The 17,726-nt window shown below is 34.1% G+C and overlaps 1 protein-coding gene across 1 annotated transcript; it reads left to right on the top strand.

The window, feature by feature from the left end:
* Positions 1-1,956: 1,956 nt before the first annotated feature.
* LOC134262871 (uncharacterized) lies at positions 1,957-16,543 on the top strand. The gene is made up of 12 exons (XM_062745193.1): positions 1,957-2,013; positions 7,968-8,291; positions 8,646-8,729; positions 9,521-9,586; positions 9,918-10,001; positions 11,652-11,786; positions 12,026-12,220; positions 12,610-12,713; positions 13,608-13,821; positions 14,051-14,143; positions 14,406-14,600; positions 15,898-16,543. Exons 1-12 carry the CDS (start codon positions 1,990-1,992, stop codon positions 16,189-16,191), a joined length of 1,812 nt encoding a protein of 603 aa, XP_062601177.1. The 5' UTR covers positions 1,957-1,989; the 3' UTR covers positions 16,192-16,543.
* Positions 16,544-17,726: the final 1,183 nt, after the last annotated feature.

The raw sequence follows: 17,726 nt of genomic DNA, 5'->3' as shown, positions 1-17,726 counted from the left end.
ATTCTAAATTGTTCAAATAATGACCCCAGGGGGAAGGGCGGGGCCACAATAGGGAATCAAAGTTTTTAATAGGAAAAATCTTTGAAAATCTTCTTCTCAAGAACCACTGGGCCAGGAAAACTGAAACTTATGTGGAAGCATCCTGGTATAATGTAGATTCTAAATTGTTCAAATAATGCCCCCCGGGGGAAGGGCGGGGCCACAATGGGGAATCAAAGTTTTATATAGAAATATATAGGAAAAATCTTTGAAAATCTTCTTCTCAAGAACCACTGGGCCAGAAAAGCTGAAACTTATGTTCTAAATTTTAGGAATCATGACCCCCAGGGGAAGGGCGGGGCCATAATAGGGAATCAAAGTTTTACATAGAAATATATAGGAAAAATCTTTGAAAATCTTCTTATCAGGAACCACTGGGCCAGAAAAGCTGAAACTTATGTGGAAGCATCCTGGTATAATGTAGATTCTAAATTGTTCAAATAATGACCCCCAGGGGGAAGGGCGGGGCCACAATGGGGAATCAAAGTTTTATATAGAAATATATAGGAAAAATCTTTGAAAATCTTCTTCTCAAGAACCATTGGGCCAGAAAAAGGGAAGCTTATGTGGAAGCATCCTGGTGTAGTGTAGATTGTAAATTGTTCAAATCATGACCCCCGGGGGAAGGGCGGGGCCACAATGGGGTATCAAAGTTTTACATAGAAATATATAGGAAAAATCTTTGAAAATCTTCTTCTCAAGAACCACTGGGCCAGAAAAGCTGAAACATATGTGCCCATGGAAGGATCATGGGGTAGTGTAGATTTCAAAATGTGTAAATTATGATCTTAGGGGTAGGGTGGGGATGCATTATGTATAACAAGGGGAAAATCTGGTAATGAACAGAATGGTCAAAGCTTCAGGTGAGCGATGTTGGCCATGGGCCTCTTGTATATAGTATTACCTGTCGCTATTTTTAGCGCATGGGCATGAGGAGAGTTACTGCGTATAAAACAGGTTTTCGGCGGACTTTATGTTCTTATTACATCTATTAGAACTGTTCTATTAGAACTGTTTAATAAAGGCTAAATAAATCAAACACCATGGATTGTGTAAAATTTTGAGAATAACGAACATGAAAACATATATGTGACTTCAATTCTGCATATACTTCATACCGTATAAAGCGATTCCATGGTATAGTGGTTCTGTCTCTCGCTTAAAATGTGAGAGGTCCCGGGATCGAATCTTGGTCGAACCTTTTTTTTTTTTATAAATACTTTTTTTTTACTAAATGAAAGTATTCAGCATGTGAAATGAAAAAGTAATGAGGTTAAAAAAATCATCATTACAGTGTGATAAAAATTCCATATAAAAAAATCTTCGCAATCAAATCTTTTTATGCATATTGACATACATGTATTTTATTTGCTTCAGTATACATGTAAACATTTAATAATTCTACAAATTCAGTCAGGGGGGGGGGGCGACTTTTTCCCTCAGCGGGGGACACGAATTCTCTGAATTAGCTTGTTTTTAACCTTATGACAAAACCTTATAGTCCCACTATACTGAATAAACATTATTCAAATTACTTATTTGTAAATCTCTGAGAAATACAGAAACATCCCTGTATTCAAAGCGTGCGTTTCAGAATTTCGATTGTCGGATGCTCTCTTATTAAAGTTGATATTCAAAATTTTGTAATTAATTACAGATATAGACAGACCAATTCTTTGCGATCAGCGTATTCATTAAGTTTTTTTTGCACTTAAATTTTAACAATATGGCATAAAATGCACACAAGTGACCCGGAATAGGAGGACCCGGAATTGGCGACTCCACTGTATTGCTTATATCTGAAAAAAGTTTGTTTGTGAATGTGTTATTTATCCTTAAAAATCCTGAAATTCATTCTAACAGGCTGACAAGAAGAAAAAGGTCCGAATTGGCTGCCGTACCTTACAAAGGGGATTTCTACTTTCGTTTTGTTCTTCAAATTGGTCGGTCATGGCTGGAAAGACAGTCCCAGCGGTATGTTTATTTTTTTTTTATGAAAATTCCATTCTTCTCTCCCCGATATCAATTAAGCTGACTTCGTTCGTTCTTGTTTATTGCCAATTTGATTTATTTTATAAAGTTATCATAGGACCATGGATCACTTAGGTATGTATAGTTTGTATACATGCAGCGTTATCTTCTCTTAATTAATATAGTTACCCCCCACTATAAAAATACATATGTATTTTTTATAGTAGGGGTAACTATATTAAAAGAAGATAACTATTTCCTGACAAGCCCCTGTGGTTCACACAGTTTTGTTGAAAAGTATTTTAAAAAACGGGGGCAAATAGTGTACGTCTATTACATAGATGAATGAACGGTGATATCGGTTGTTTTCTATGAACACCCATTCTCAATATAAGGGCTCAAATGATGTCGCCTCATTTTCATTTAAAAGAAATACCACTGATGTAATTTTTAAATCAACATTATAAATAGTCATATAACAATGAATAAGAATTCATATAATTATCGATCTGAAAGGGTATTTAAGGAGTTCCAAATTCAAATATAGTAGCCTATTTGAAATGTACGTTACTGTCGCCGAGGCAAACATTATTCTGAATCCCCTCTGTGTAATATATAGTTTTGATTCTCAAGTAAAAATTTTCTGATAAGTTAAACCTTGTATCATATATATTTCTTTTCATAACAATAAATACATTTTCTTTGTGATAATAAATAATCTTTATTGTGCAATGTCCCTGTCGCTTAATTCTATTTCAACCACATTACAAGCAAACACGAAGATTATACACCTGATAGTTTTGTTCTCCTTTATTTATTGATGGGCTAAATTTGAAATTTCAAAGGATTAATTACTCCTACTTAGATAATGTAACATGAAATTGAACAACTTGAGCAACTTTTATAAATATGTTTACGGAATGAAAGACATTTTCAATCGTAGAGATAAGAAAGAAATGTACGTTACCTATATTCTTCCATTAAGAATACATATTAAGTAGAAAATATGAGACGACTCTGAATAAGCAACCCCTTGTATCCTGTAAACTGGCAAAGACGTTTTGCTTAACACAATTAAAAATTATTTTTTACATGAAAAGTGATCATTTGAAATGTACGTGACTGAAATGTACGTTACCATGAAATTCGAATTAAGTGAATTTCGCACGAATTTTCATGTATTCTCATACTTTCACACACTTGAATGTGTACACAAAGGAACGTTTCAAAGGTTGGAGGTCGGCTAAATCCCAAAATTAATGAAAAGAAACGTCTCTGCTGAGGAAAAAAATATATTAAGGTCAATTATTATGTAATATAATTTTGATACCTGGTATATATTTCTGAATACGAAACCTGTATGATGCATTTCTTATGATATGCAGGTTCAAATAGTATCAATATATTGCGCGTCTAACGTATGCTTGTGGAAGAGAATTGATTTTTATATTTGAAATGTACGTTACGTATGGTAACATACATTTTATGTATTTCTAACTGACATTTTTTTAATTTAGTCAATGAATTGCGTTTACACGAGCGAAACAAAATTATCGTTACAATCCATTTGACAACTGGCCACATCTAAATGCACCCCAATCCTCGTAAATGTTTTAAACTGTTACCACATGCTAGAAAATTTATTTCTAAGTGTCTTAAATTCATCTTTGGCAACCTTTTTGCAGTTTGTTTACTTTTCATGTGCGACTTTTCGTCAATATTAATTGAATTGTTGTTGATAATTTAAAACAAGTATGCATAGGCTTATAATTGTTAAAAAAAAACAAAACAAAACAAAAAAGAAAAGAAAAAGAAACAAAACAAATAAACCCAGAACACAAGACGGTCACGTACATTTCAAATACTGAATACTCAGTTTTGTTTGAATCATTGCATTTTGGGTTATATTTTTCCAGATCTGCTGAAAAGCACGTATGTTTGTGTTTTGAAAAACGATGTTGCAACATACTAAATGAAATTGTTAACAAGACTGTCGATGGATATATTCGGATTAGATTTATGTTAAGTTTCAATGGCCAAACACGAACATTTGTTAGATCATAGCAAAATACATCTGACTCTTATATTTTTTTGTCTGTAACCTTGCACACAGTTAGAAGTAACTAGGCTACGACCGGTGTCAATTTCAGCGAAACAGCACAAAAGAATGGTTATGAACTGAGGTGGAGGGGACTCCCCAATAATATGTGAAATGAACGTTACCGAAGTGACGTGACATTCTTGTAGTTGATGACAATAAGCTCGTTTGTTACATTATGATTTCTTATATTACTGCCTTAAAACGCTTCATTGATATGATTTTTATGTCAATAATTGCTTTTTTTCAATATTTTCTTATTACTAATTTACATATTATTACAAGCTTGAAATGTACGTTACCTACTCATATTCTGAGGCAATCGTGTCTTTATAGTGGTGATTGTGACATATAACACAATGTGATTACATAGACAATCTTTTTTGGAATAAACTGAAACAAAACGATGAATTTTTAGATGAATTTTAAGCTTTTTAAGCGGTTAGCTAGCTAACCGCTTTATGGCATGGGCTCCAAAAAACCGGAAACTTCCTTAAGGCGCTACCTATCGACATCGCTTCATCGCACGTAACCTTATCCTTCTGCAACCAAAACCGGAAACTTCCACAAGGCGCTACCTATCGACAACGGTAACTTTGGCAAAGCGCTTCCTATTTGTATACTGTTGGCGTAATACGCCCCCTGGTGAAAGATTGACTATATGCTGTGTACGAAGAGTGGCTATTATAACGATTATATCGAATTCTTATTAGTATTTACCAAAGCATTGACAATACTTAGAACACTAACTTCAGAGAACTGAGAATTTCGTCCTTATTACTATACATCGTGCGATCGCGATTTATAGCAACTGTTAGTTTATTTTTGAAACTTGAACGATGCGGTTAATTATACAGCAGGTTGAAGGTTATTACAGACTGCAAAAACATCAGCAAATCTCTCGATCGAGTTTGATTTTCCTTGCCAAAGTATTAAGAAACACCTTTTATTAAGTCAAGTCATACCTGAAAAACGTTTTTATAAAAACACCGAATACATCTGCAAGTTTAACACTTTTTGTAACGTTTTTATGGAATCAATAGGATTGCCTCCACAATGAAACGTCTGTCTCTTTCTTCTCTGTCTGATAAACAGTTATAAAAGCTCAGCTCCCAGGGGTAAATTCTCTGCTCCGTCTTTGATAATTTATTACATGTACAAACGACCATAAGGGATCACTTACTTTTAGTTTTGAAAAAAATAATGGGGCACTTAAAGTATTAAATTAATTTTGAAAAAAAAATGGATAAATATATATTAATTTTAATCATCTTCTAAAAATCAACCGATATTATTATTCACAGAAGAATGAGGTATGAAAAATCTTGGCAATTAGCAAAAATTTAAAATTTATACTTAATGTTTATTTATAAGTTTTGAAAATTTGATCAATTCCTAGGGAACGTATTATTAGCTGTGAAAATACTTTTTAAATTTGAATTTGTCCAATTTGTCGATCATTATTTCGAGCGTTTGAGAAGAATTAAATTAAGATACAGGTGTTTAGAGGCACATTGATAGAAAAGAAATCAGTGAATTTCGCACGAATTTTCATGTAAAACACACTATATTGTTTTTATTGAAGAAAGTGACACTGATAACTTCTTAAGTTACACTGACTTTAAGTGTACATTTGAATTTTTAAATACTAGCATTTTTGACAACTTTCCTTTTCACATGTTTTATTTGAGAGCAATATTGCATGAAGAGTATATGGCAAATACACATTATTTGTCCTTATCTAGACATATTGTGCAAGACTTCTTTTAAATGATTCTCATATACCATTTACTTTATTCGAACATTTACTTGTTTGAAAAGTCAATAAAGTACATTTCATTTCATAAAGCTTGATAATCTTGTTTACTCGCCAGTCTTCCCGTAGAAGTAGTAGTTCATAATATTACTAAACGGAAGTATTCAGTATCTGTATAAAAATACAAAATGATCAATGATCGAGTTAAGAAGAAAAGCTGACTCCTGAAAGTTCAAGATGTGGGATCCGTTGCCTAGAAGAAGTAAGCATCCCTCGTTGACAGGTTATACCCGCGATGAGCCTACACAACTGGAGTTCTTTGATATCAATTCATTTACAAAGTCTCTGCTCAGTCATCCGTTTTTCTCTTACTAGCCAGCTGTAGATCTACACTACTCCAAATCCATTATTCTAAAGAATTTAATTTGTCATTTATTTAGTTGTTTGCTATATTATGCTTTACAATTACCAACTTCAGATTCAATAGAGCGTGAAAGACAATTAAATTTTCAACATCAACATATATTAGGATGCCACCAAAGAGAACTTTTAAAAATGCACTTCCTGTCTTTCAAACTGAAGAAATCTCATGTTTAAATTTTGAAACTTGCATTTCAATCTAATCAAAATTTATTTAAATGTTCCAAATCCGCTACTGCTTCTCAAACATCTAACATCCCATTCGGGGTCACATCAGAGCGACCTTTCGATTATGAACACATGTACTAGTAAACACAAAAACTTTGGCCATGTAGATTCAAGCCTCGGTAAACAATTCTCAAATTAATTCCACGGCTACATATCATCATTATTGATAGTGTCGTACGTTGAAGTAAAGTAATTTTGGAATCAATTTCATGTATAGTCTGCAGTCTGGCATCTGCACGTGAATAATGCAAACGAAAGAGCACAAACTATAGAAGATACCTACACGTCATACATAACACAGCTTATGCAATGCATATTTTGTTTACTACAAAACTCCTCGGGTGTTTTGGTTCGGTGGTGAAAACAAGAAACCCATCTGAACTATAAGCCAAGATTTCGGAGGAACCGTTTTCTTTGGCTAATCGAAGATTCACTCTTACATGACCCCAAATATGATGTTGTTAGATGTTTGAGAAGCAGTAGCGGATTCGGAACATCTAATTTTAATTAGATTGCATCCATCTGTGACATCAGTTTGGAATGTTATTGGTTTTACTATTAAGTAAAGTATTACAAAAACAGAATGCCTGTTATTTTTTCTCTGATGACATTGGACAAAGATATGCATACTTAAATATCATCATTTCGTGCACTTTTTTCGGTACATATTAGATGAAAGCATGCTAACCGCTTTTCAGTACTTTCAGTACTTTGATTATTAAACAGAAATATATCTTGAAAACATTTACATAGTTTTCTAAATCGGCATGGATATATTAAAAAAGACAGTAACTACAAAATAGAATTTTACTACATGTACACATTAGGTTCCAGTATCTATAGAAAATGACAAGATTCCAAACTGATCGCTCTAAACAAAACAGAGAGAAGAATTTAAAGCATATATTAAAAAAATGTTTTTACACATCTGGAACAAAAAGTAACCTTTGTTTTTTGAAAGGAAAAATAAAACGCACGTTCGTATACCGAGAAAATATGTTGCTGACAGAGTTGGTAGGATGTGCTGGTGTTAAGATGATATATTCCAATTGTGATTTTAATGACTACATTTTTTTTGACATATTTTTTTGGACATTGAAGAAAGAGTAACGTACATTTCAAGCTACATTTCTAAATAAAATTACCCTCTACTTTATCGTCTTGTCAATATTTCATGTATTATAATTTGATGAAAAAAATCTGGAAACAAAATCTTCAGATACTTTCTTTCAAAGGTAATTGATGGAAAAATTGTTATCTTGAACTTCATTTTTTAAAAAATCAGAGAGGCATTTGTACCCTTATATTGAGAATGGGTGTGAAGCGTGTTGATTTCTGTAGTTTTTTTGTGTGCAATCTGATAAATAAAGAAATATTTTAATAAAATATCAATAAAAAAATAATTAGAACTTTTTAGTGTGATAGCAGTGTGATTTTTTTTTCATTTATTCACAGCCTACTCTGTCAAAGGATAAACCAATGTTATCAAAAAGGGATTACATCAAACTAGTTCTACTAGAATATGAAGATAATCCTAATTACACTGAAGCTCTAAAGGAACTTGATGAATTGCTATCTGCCAAGGTTTATGGAGTTTCAACTCTCGGGCCTGTAACATCATTTAAAGAAGAAGATGTTACAGATGAACAAAAAGAATATAAACCAAACTTAGCTAAAATTTTATTACTGGGATGTAAAGCCAGAGTGATGTATGGCAGTTTAGCCTGGATAGAGTACATTGATCTGATCAAGAAACACAAAGTAGCAGTTTGTCAGCAGGTGAGTTCTAAATGAATGCTCTTTGTGTAGTATGGGCCAAGGAAATTGATTCAACATACATGGTAAAGCTACAAATAGAAAATGTTAAAATGTATGTTGGTCTATAACTTTCTGAGAGAGAAATGTTTGAGTTGAGATTCATACTAATATTTGATTGTGATCAGAGGATGTCAATTGAGGCTCAGTTTTGCTTCATGACAACTGGTCTTTGCTCTTGAACATATGTTTTTTTTTTTTTTTTTTTTTTTTTTTTTTTTTTTTACAAACTAAGATCATCTCATAGGATAAAGGAAGTTAATGTTGAACAGATCTGTGCCTATATATAGTGATTTATGTAATCAATTCTAATTTCAGGATGTATTGAAAAATAGTCATCCAACTCCTAATAAAACCAATAAAGGAGAGGAAATGGCTAGTGACTCTAATGCCAGGGTCAAGGTAAACACATTTTGTAAACTTCTTTCATTTTCTGTCATGAATAAAAAGACATAAAAAAAGAAAGGACAAATAGGTAACATGGGCTTTAAATTTTTTTTTTAGTCCATTTAGGGAAAATATGTAAAAATTACATTCAAAAATATTTATAGAATTTATAAAGAAAGAAAAAAGCATTGATTGTACTGATTTTTCTGATGAAACACATACTGGATGAGCTTTAAAAAAAAACTGTTTTACAGAAACTTTGATCATTTTGATTAAATCTTTATCACATTTCCTGCATCTCAAATGTGACGTACAGAATGGAAAGAAATGAAAACATAATTCAGTGCTTTGCAGAAGTTTTTCAAATCTTTGAGAAGTAAAAAAAAAAACCTGAATAAATTATTTACTTCTTTAATTTTTTCAGTGAATAATGGTCACACATGATGTACATATATGATATATCATTTTCACATCTACAGCTGTGGCTTCACATTTTTTTCATACACATAATAAATGTTGTGGAGTCAAATAATTTAAAAAGTAGATTTATATTTTATATATGTAAACAGTGTAAAACAGCTATGTTTAAAATATGTGATGGGCTCTCATGGTTAATATTTGGTTAGATTTGATTTTCATCCACATTACTCATTGAGTGTTTTTATCCCCTCGATCACTATATGCAATTCAGTGGCTTGGAGATAAAAAAAAAGAAACTCATTGAATAAAAATCCAATTTATAAACTGAAAAATCATGGGAGATCCTTTTATAACAAACACTCTTGATCTTCCTTAATTTCTTTAAGGATTCAGATGTTGAGAGCATTCCACAGACTCCTGATAATAGTGCTCCACCAACTGAAAAGGAACAGGTAAACATCAGGCTTATCCACATACACGTGTACATGGAACAGATGGGCAATGTCTATGATTAGATGATCAAAAATCTGAAAATATTTAGAAAAATTGAAAGAGTGTTCCGCAGGCTAATTCATGATGAATATTGTTTTTTTTTCTTATCTGTCATAAATAGAAATGTATATATTTTTGTGCATAATCTATATCAATTAACCCCCCTTCCCCATTCAATTTAAAATATAAATGAAGTTAACTGTTTGATACTTACTGGACTGTCCAATAACCTATTGGCTTAAATACACATGAGTAATGATTAATTAATGAACTTGTAAATTTACATTACAGCCACCAGTACAGAAAGCTAATGAGGAACCAGCTACAGCTCCTCCTACACAGGAGAGCACTGCTGAACAAGAACAGAAGGAACAGGTTTGTGATCAAAGTAACATATTATATCATGTATATCTACAAATTATCTCAAAATATTTTCTCAATTCAGTCTGGGGATTGGTATAATTTCTGACTTACTAATGGTTGTAATGATACGAAAATATGTCATATTTCTAAACTGTTTAGAAATCATACACTTTTTCATGATATTTAGAAAAATTATTTCTTTTATGCTGTCAAGTTCATGAATAAATATACAATTTTTTATCATTCTTACATGATTTTATTGAGAAACTGAATAAAAATAAACTTAATGTAATTCAACATATGCATTTTTAGCTCACCTCAACGAAGTTGGGGGAGCTTATGTAATACCGTCGGTGTCGGCGTCCACGTCGGCGTCGGCGTCCCAGGTTAAGGTTAAGTTTTTTGGAGCAGTTTTCTTTTTAAGTACTTCTATGTCCTATATTGATTAGACATGCATGGAAGATGGTTCTAGTGTGTTTCATTGTACCAGTCAAAGTTTCAGATGCTGCAATTTCAGCAAAGGAATGACCAGGTTAATGTTTTTGGAGCAGGTTAACATTTTGGTGCAGTTTTTGGTGTAGGTTTCATTTCCAAGTAACTATAATCCCTATGTTGACCAAACTTGCATGGATGATACATTTAAGGATGGATACTACCGGGCTTGCTTCGGATGCTGAATCTGAACTATATATTCAGGTTGAGTGAACAGGTTAAAGTTTTTGGTGCAGGTTTCATTTCCAAGTAACTATGAGACCTACGTTGACCAAACTTGCATGGATGATACATCTAAGGATGCATACAACCGGGCTTGCTTCGGATGCTGAATCTGACCTACATTTTCCGGTTGAGTGAACAGGTTAAAGTTTTTGGTGCAGGTCTCATTGCCAAGTAACTATAAGCCCTATGTTGACCAAACTTGCATGGATGATACATCTAAGGATGGATACTACCGGGCTTGCTTCGGATGCTGAATCTGACCTACATTTTCCGGTTGAGTGAACAGGTTAAAGTTTTTGGTGCAGGTCTCATTTCCAAGTAACTATAAGTCCTATGTTGACCAAACTTGCATGGATGATACATCTAAGGATGCATACTACCGGGCTTGCTTCGGATGCTGAATCTGACCTACATTTTGGGGTTGAGTGATCAGGTTAAAGTTTTTGGTGCAGGTTTCATTTCCAAGTAACTATAAGCCCTATGTTGACCAAACTTGCATGGATGATACATCTAAGGATGCACACTACCAGGCTTGCTTCGGATGCTGAATCTGACCTACATTTTGCGGTTGAGTGAACAGGTTAAAGTTTTCATCAAGAGATGAAAATTCTCAAATTTGCTTCAGATGCTGGATTTTGATTACATTTTCATGGAGAAGAACTAGTTAAAATTGTTTATGTAGGTCTATTTGAAAGTATCAGATCAAAATTGCTTAAATAATTTCATTTTTGGAATGTACACATTTTGTTGGTTAATTGTGTGACTTTGCCTTACTTAAAGACAACATTCGTTAAGGTGAGCTTTATAATCTCTGATTACCTATGTTTATTTATAAAAACATAGATTTAGTTCTTATTGTCATGATTTATGTAAGGCATTTGTTAGATATTATCTGCCCTTTATAGAAATTTGAACATTCCTATGTGTTGTTTATCCATTTTACAGGGAAAAACTTTGACCTTGTTTGAACTTTTGGAGAAAGAGATGAACAAAGACTCAGAGGAATATGAAGAAGCATATCAGGACCTGGTCCACATGTTTACTTGTCAGGCCGTGCTTAGGAGTACATTTCCCCAGGCGGTAAGTAAATCTCCTGTAAGAGTACATTTCCCCAAGCTGTAAGTAAATCTCTTATAGGAGTACATTTCCCCAGACTGTTAGTTAAAATGATGATTCACTTTTACTTTCACTTTCAAAGTATTAATTTTATAGATATGACCTTGGATCAAGATCATGACATGTTGTCTGTGAATGGAAGCTCATTTAGGAAGTGTTATGTTTTTTGGCATTGTGATTCAGTGATCTTATTTTATCCCCAGTATTTGTTACCACAAGTGACGGTCAATATGAGTAAACCAGACGAGGTTCCTGAGTCAGTGAGAGAGAGGGCGCTGTACAGGTACCTGGTGAAACTGAAGCTGGAGACGTACGATGACAGCTACACTGACATCTGGAGGGAGTATGGAACCTTACTGATAGCTGAAAATCTACTGGATCTCGCCAGGAAAGCTAATGTAAACAGTTTAGCTAAAAAAAAATTGGAGTACACTTGAAATAGCCTAGATTTTGTGATACCACTCTAATTATTTCAAAAATACTTTGCTAAAAGATTTTGCAGTACACTTAAAATGAGCTAGACTTAATGATACAAATGAAATTGTTTGAATGCAAATTTTATGGTAAAAATAGGAACAAATGATATTTTTCTATTTTACTTCTGATTTACAATTTTAATTAAAAGTCAACTACCATTTAGCTTATTGAAAGTAGTTATTAGGGATAGCTATAATTATTTTGTCCATCTGTCTGTCAGTCAGTAGGATTATACAGAAAGTGAGCAAAATTCTCTGAAAATCCATGATGGCCATTTATATATTAACCATACTTTCCCGTTTCTCTGCAGGGTCCAGACAGAAACATTTATCTTATTGTAGAGAAAAGACAGTTTCATAACATGCAGACAGATCTTCAGAAGAAGACCCAGGAAGTCGAGGAGCTCTCTACAAGGTACAGATACATTCTTAATGTATTTTAATTAAATAATAATTAAACTTTTACAAGTTAACAGGTTCACAAGGGTTAATAATCAAAAATGCATTATGCATGGTTAGTTGATCTTTAGGTCAAACCTTGAATTTGCTATTCATTCAAATTTTAATCTTTTTTCTGGATTGAAGAATACTATTATAGAGCAATCAAACATGAAACAGAAATTCCTCTAATCTGGGGGGAAAATCCTAGTAATGTTTCATTAATGGAATTAAAGTGTCCATCAACCTGCTTTCTTAGCAGTCCTTATTTAGAATTGAATTAATAATAATAATAATGATTGGATTTATATAGCGCTTTTCTAGCATAAATGCTACTCAAAGCGCTTTACAATCATTATTACCCCAGCAGACCTTAACAATCCAGAATCTTTCTCAGTGCAAGCTGCCGTAATCAGCGCTAGAACACTACCATTCTGACAATATCTTTCACTGTCTATAGCCAGGTACCCCTTTTACACTTGGGTGGAGTGAGGAAATTCGTGTAAAGTGCCTTTCCCAAGGACACAACGTCGACTCGCTGCGGCCAGAATTCGAACTCACAACCTTTCGGTTTGGAGTCTGGCACCTTAACCACTAGGCTACCAACGCCACAATTAATTAATATATATCCTAATTTTGGAATCAGTAAAGGGTTGTTAAGATCAAAACATAATAGTTTTTTTTTTGCAATGTTCAAGTCATATTCATATGATTGAATTTATTTAAACCTGCAGACCTCATATTCATTAAAGTGAATGAAAGTGCAAATGGGGCCATTGCATTAAAAGTTAAGCTTATAGGCACTTAATAAAGGTATTATAATTTGACATGTACCTTAAGTTTTCTAGCTTTCTGTGATTTTTTTTGTCAGGTTGAGTAGATTTGCCAGCCAGCAGTTGACCGAGGGTAACCCTAACATCGCGGACCTGAGTGACACCCATCGCCCCACCAGATTAGGGGAGATGTACAGTCAGCTGTTTGATGATGAGTGGTCAGAGGCATTTGAGGCTTTAAAACCAACCACAAAAGAGGATGAGGATGAAATCTATCCAAACACACTGACACTTCTACAAATGATTGTAAAGGTCGGTACAGATAGAGTCCAAAAGTCTGGCTATACGATCAGTATGTAAATAGTGTGTAAGTGTTTGCACATTATATTGAAACATGAAAAAATTGTACACTAAAAATTTTCAGCTTGAAAATTTTTGTGATGTGAAAAAATCTGAAAAATAGATTTATTGAAGTAACACTGACATGGTTAAAATGATTTTTGATGAAATGATTTAGCTCATCTTTTTTTTTTAAATTTAGGATGTTTTTAGTTTTTGTAAAGAAAAATCTCAAGAGCAATTGCAGAAGCTGGAAAACCATATGATAGAAGCCCTTAAACAAGACACAGCACAAGTAAGTTACATGTAGATACTGCAACTCGAAGTAATTTGCATGTAGGTACAGCGATAAGTGTTAGTAAGTAAATGTAGATAATACAGAAAGTGAGTAATATGTTGATGCTATGACACAGTAAATTACCCGAGATTATGCTGTACAGCACAGTTGTTTGGTTCACATCTTTACAAAATGTTGGGTTTTGAGGATAATTCTATACATCTAGTTCAGAATTATAAACACTGATTAAGTTGAAAATTACTGTTCTTTCTGTTTGAAGAATCAAGAAACAAAATCAGAAAATAAAGAGGAAAAAATGGATGTTGATCCCAAACCAGATGAAGGTGGAGATGGTAAAGTGGAGAGTGGAGAATCCGGTGAGAAGACCAAGTCTCCACTACATCAGGTGGTGGAGAGGCATGCTAAGGAAATCAGAAAGGCAGCATCCAAAGAGACAGCTAAACTAATGTCTCAGGTAGGAAAACTCTTGCAGGAAGCATTTAAAGACACAGCTAAACTAATGGATCAGGTAGGAATACTCCAGTAAGCAGGCATAGGTAGGAATATATTTACTCCTGTAGGTAGTATCCAAAGAGAAAGCTAAACTAATGCTAGGAATACTCCTGTAGGCAACATCTAAGAGACAGCTAATCTTATGGCACAGGTAGGAATACTCCTGTAGGCAGGCCTAGAGGCATTATCTAAAAAAACAGCTTAACTACAGGCTCAGGTAGATATACATACTTCTGTGGGCATCATCTAAGGAAACAGGCTCTGGTAGGAATTAATGCATTTACTCATGTATAAAGGTTCAGAAATTAGTCCATTATTTATACACTGAATTGACAACGGATTTTTTCCATTATTTTCTGCTCATGACAAGGAGCACACGGCAGGTGTGACCGGTCGGCAGGGGATGCTCACTCCTCCATGGCACCTAATCCCACCTCTGATGTTTTGGGGGTTTGTGTTTGCTCTGCTCTTATTTTGTATATTGTTTAATGGACGTTGAGATTGAATACTGTAAGTTTTCTCCATATCCTTCTCATAAGAATACATATACTCCTGTAGGCATGCTTATGTAGGGAAATATCATTTTTTTAGGCAGCTTTTAGAGAGATATCCAAACTATGGAATAAGATAAGAATACCTTTATTAATAAAGGCAGCTTCCAGAGAGACAACCAAATTACAGATTCACATAGGAATGAATACATACTCCTTTGGGCTGGCTCAGGTAGGGACATATTTACTCCTATAGGCAGCCTCTTGAGAGACAATCAAAGACTCAACAAGGAGTACATTTACCCCTGTAGACATGGCCAGATAAGGATATAATGACACACTGTTCTTGTGTAGGCAGGTACAGATACATACAATCTAGTAGGCAGCTTCTAATGAGTCAGCAAAACTACAGGTTCAGGTAGGAATATACATGTATTTACTCCTTAGGCAATTGGGTAAGAACATTGACTCGCTTAAAGAAACATTTAAGTCACTGACTATTTTTCATGCCAATATTTGATTTTTATTTGTTTGAAGAAGCAAAGTGTTTTTTCAAATGATCATTCCTCAGCTGTGCAATGTTTTACAACAAATTAATGTTTGCAAAACACTACTAGCTTACAGCAAAGTGTTGGATTCATATATTAGCATTTGTAACAAATTGAATTACTCATGCTCCTCCATGGCACCTAATCCCACCTCTGATGTTTCGGAGGTCTGTGTTTGAATACTGTTAGTTATCCCCATATCCTTCTTTCATGAAAACAGGTATTTACTCAACAAAAGCTGAGTGAATTGTTACCTGATGAGAAGACCCGTCAGGATGAGCGAGTGGTTACCTACGTCAGTAAGTGTGTAGAGCTCTGCTGGTACATGTGCATGCAGGATCCTCCAATGGAACTGGTCTTCCCACAGAAAGGTGAAACCATGGACAAGAACTTGTTTTCTCACCATGGCAGGAAGGGGAAGGTGGTGGACATCTGTGTCTGGGCCGCTCTCCTCCTCCACAAGGAGGGACCAGTCGTGTGTAAAGGTTATGTCCTCCCAGAGGAGAAAAAGTAAAGGGATAGTCCAGAAATAGTATTATGTATATATATACAGTAGGGCTAGACATTGTTTCTTGAAATGCAGTTTAAATATATTATAATTAAACATTATATATGCATTTCAGCTTGATATTTATGTTTGTATTATAAGCCAGAACAATCAATATAATGAGAATATTTTTTAGATTAAGAACTTCTGTTTTTTTCTTGCTTTTTCAGTTTAATTTCCATTCTAAATGTAAATCTTTTTTTAATATATATATAAATATTGTCTTGTTTTTTTAAGTGGATGAGAAATTTCCTGTTATGATAAAATTGTTTTTTCATCCACTGGACAAATAATGAAAATAAAACTTTAAATCTAACAATGAATGTTATGAATAGTCCTAGAAACTTGGTGTCCAATCCTCACATCAGCATATAATGTTTTTAAACAATGAAACGTTTTCTTTGGTTGTTATTTTGAGAAATAATGTCGCAGCTGTTGCAGAAAAAATGTATAACCCACATTAGTAGATTGTGTATTTTTTTCTGCAATAACTGTTTATTGTTTAATTCCCTTTCTAACAAAGCAGGAAAGGCATTTTATTGTTCATATTTATACAAAAAATCATCTGAAGTAGCATTAGATATTTAGATATGTAAGATTCCAAAGTGCGATGGTCCATCAAACCCTGATGGCTTGTTTCCTATGAGACACGTGCGCTTAAATGCAAAGGTCTTATGCACCAAAGTCTGATAATCAATTTTTATGATATCACAATAGTCTTACGTCATGCCATTGCTCTGCTTTCAAAATCTTTGGAGTCAGTATTCGTCTAGTGTATACAATTTTTACTGATTTTGCTAATTGTTTTCACCCACTAGAGGCATTAGAGTTAGTCCTAGCACACTACTCCACTGATAAGTCCTTGAATACCATTTGATTGATAATGTGTTTCTTCTAACCCACCCGAGAGATTTGGGGTAAGCCTAATCCACGACTGATTTTGATTAGTCCAGCGCCCACCCAAGATATTTAGGTTATAGTTACTGAGTATTGCGCATTTTACGACTGATTAGGATTAGTCTCGCAGCTACATTCAAAAGATGAGGGTTAATCTTTGCATTTAATATTTATTTGAGTTGTTTTGACACAAATAATTCTTTGATAATTCTGGCATCTTCGTTTTTAGCCCTATTCCTAACCCTAACCCTAATCCTAACCCCCATTAACCCTAACCCTAACCCCCATTAACTCTAACCCCCATTAACCTTAACCCCACTAACCCTAACCATAACCCTAATCAACCCTAACCTAAACCCCACCTAACCCTAACCCCCACTAACCCTAATCCCCGTTAACCCTAACAATTATCCCTGACTTTAACCCCTGCAAGCATTTACTTTTCGTTTTTTGCTTATAACTTTTGACTGACTGCTCCGATGTCAACGTTCTTGGTGTCGTTGGAAAGGTCTTGAAGAGCTCTTTATGCTGGCGTCGTGATTTTGTCGTTCCAGAGAGGAGAAAGTCGAATAACAGGCAATATTCTCAAAAGGCTTGCAAAGGCA

Source organism: Saccostrea cucullata, unplaced genomic scaffold (genome assembly GCF_032062105.1).
Source record: "Saccostrea cucullata isolate Sc308-1 unplaced genomic scaffold, CSIRO_AGI_Scuc_v1 ctg13046, whole genome shotgun sequence".
Classification (NCBI taxonomy): domain Eukaryota; kingdom Metazoa; phylum Mollusca; class Bivalvia; order Ostreida; family Ostreidae; genus Saccostrea; species Saccostrea cuccullata.
The sequence above is the reverse complement of the archived record's forward strand: the minus strand, read 5'-3'. Positions and strand labels throughout refer to the sequence as shown.

Excerpts from the sequence above, each read along its gene's own strand:
- LOC134262871 (XM_062745193.1), top strand. The coding sequence starts at position 1,990 with ATGGCTGGAAAGACAGTCCCAGCG. Across the intron at positions 11,787-12,025 it reads GGAGTACATTTCCCCAGGCG|TATTTGTTACCACAAGTGAC; the intron begins GTAAGTAAATCT and ends TTTTATCCCCAG. Across the intron at positions 14,601-15,897 it reads CAGCTAAACTAATGTCTCAG|GTATTTACTCAACAAAAGCT; the intron begins GTAGGAAAACTC and ends TCATGAAAACAG.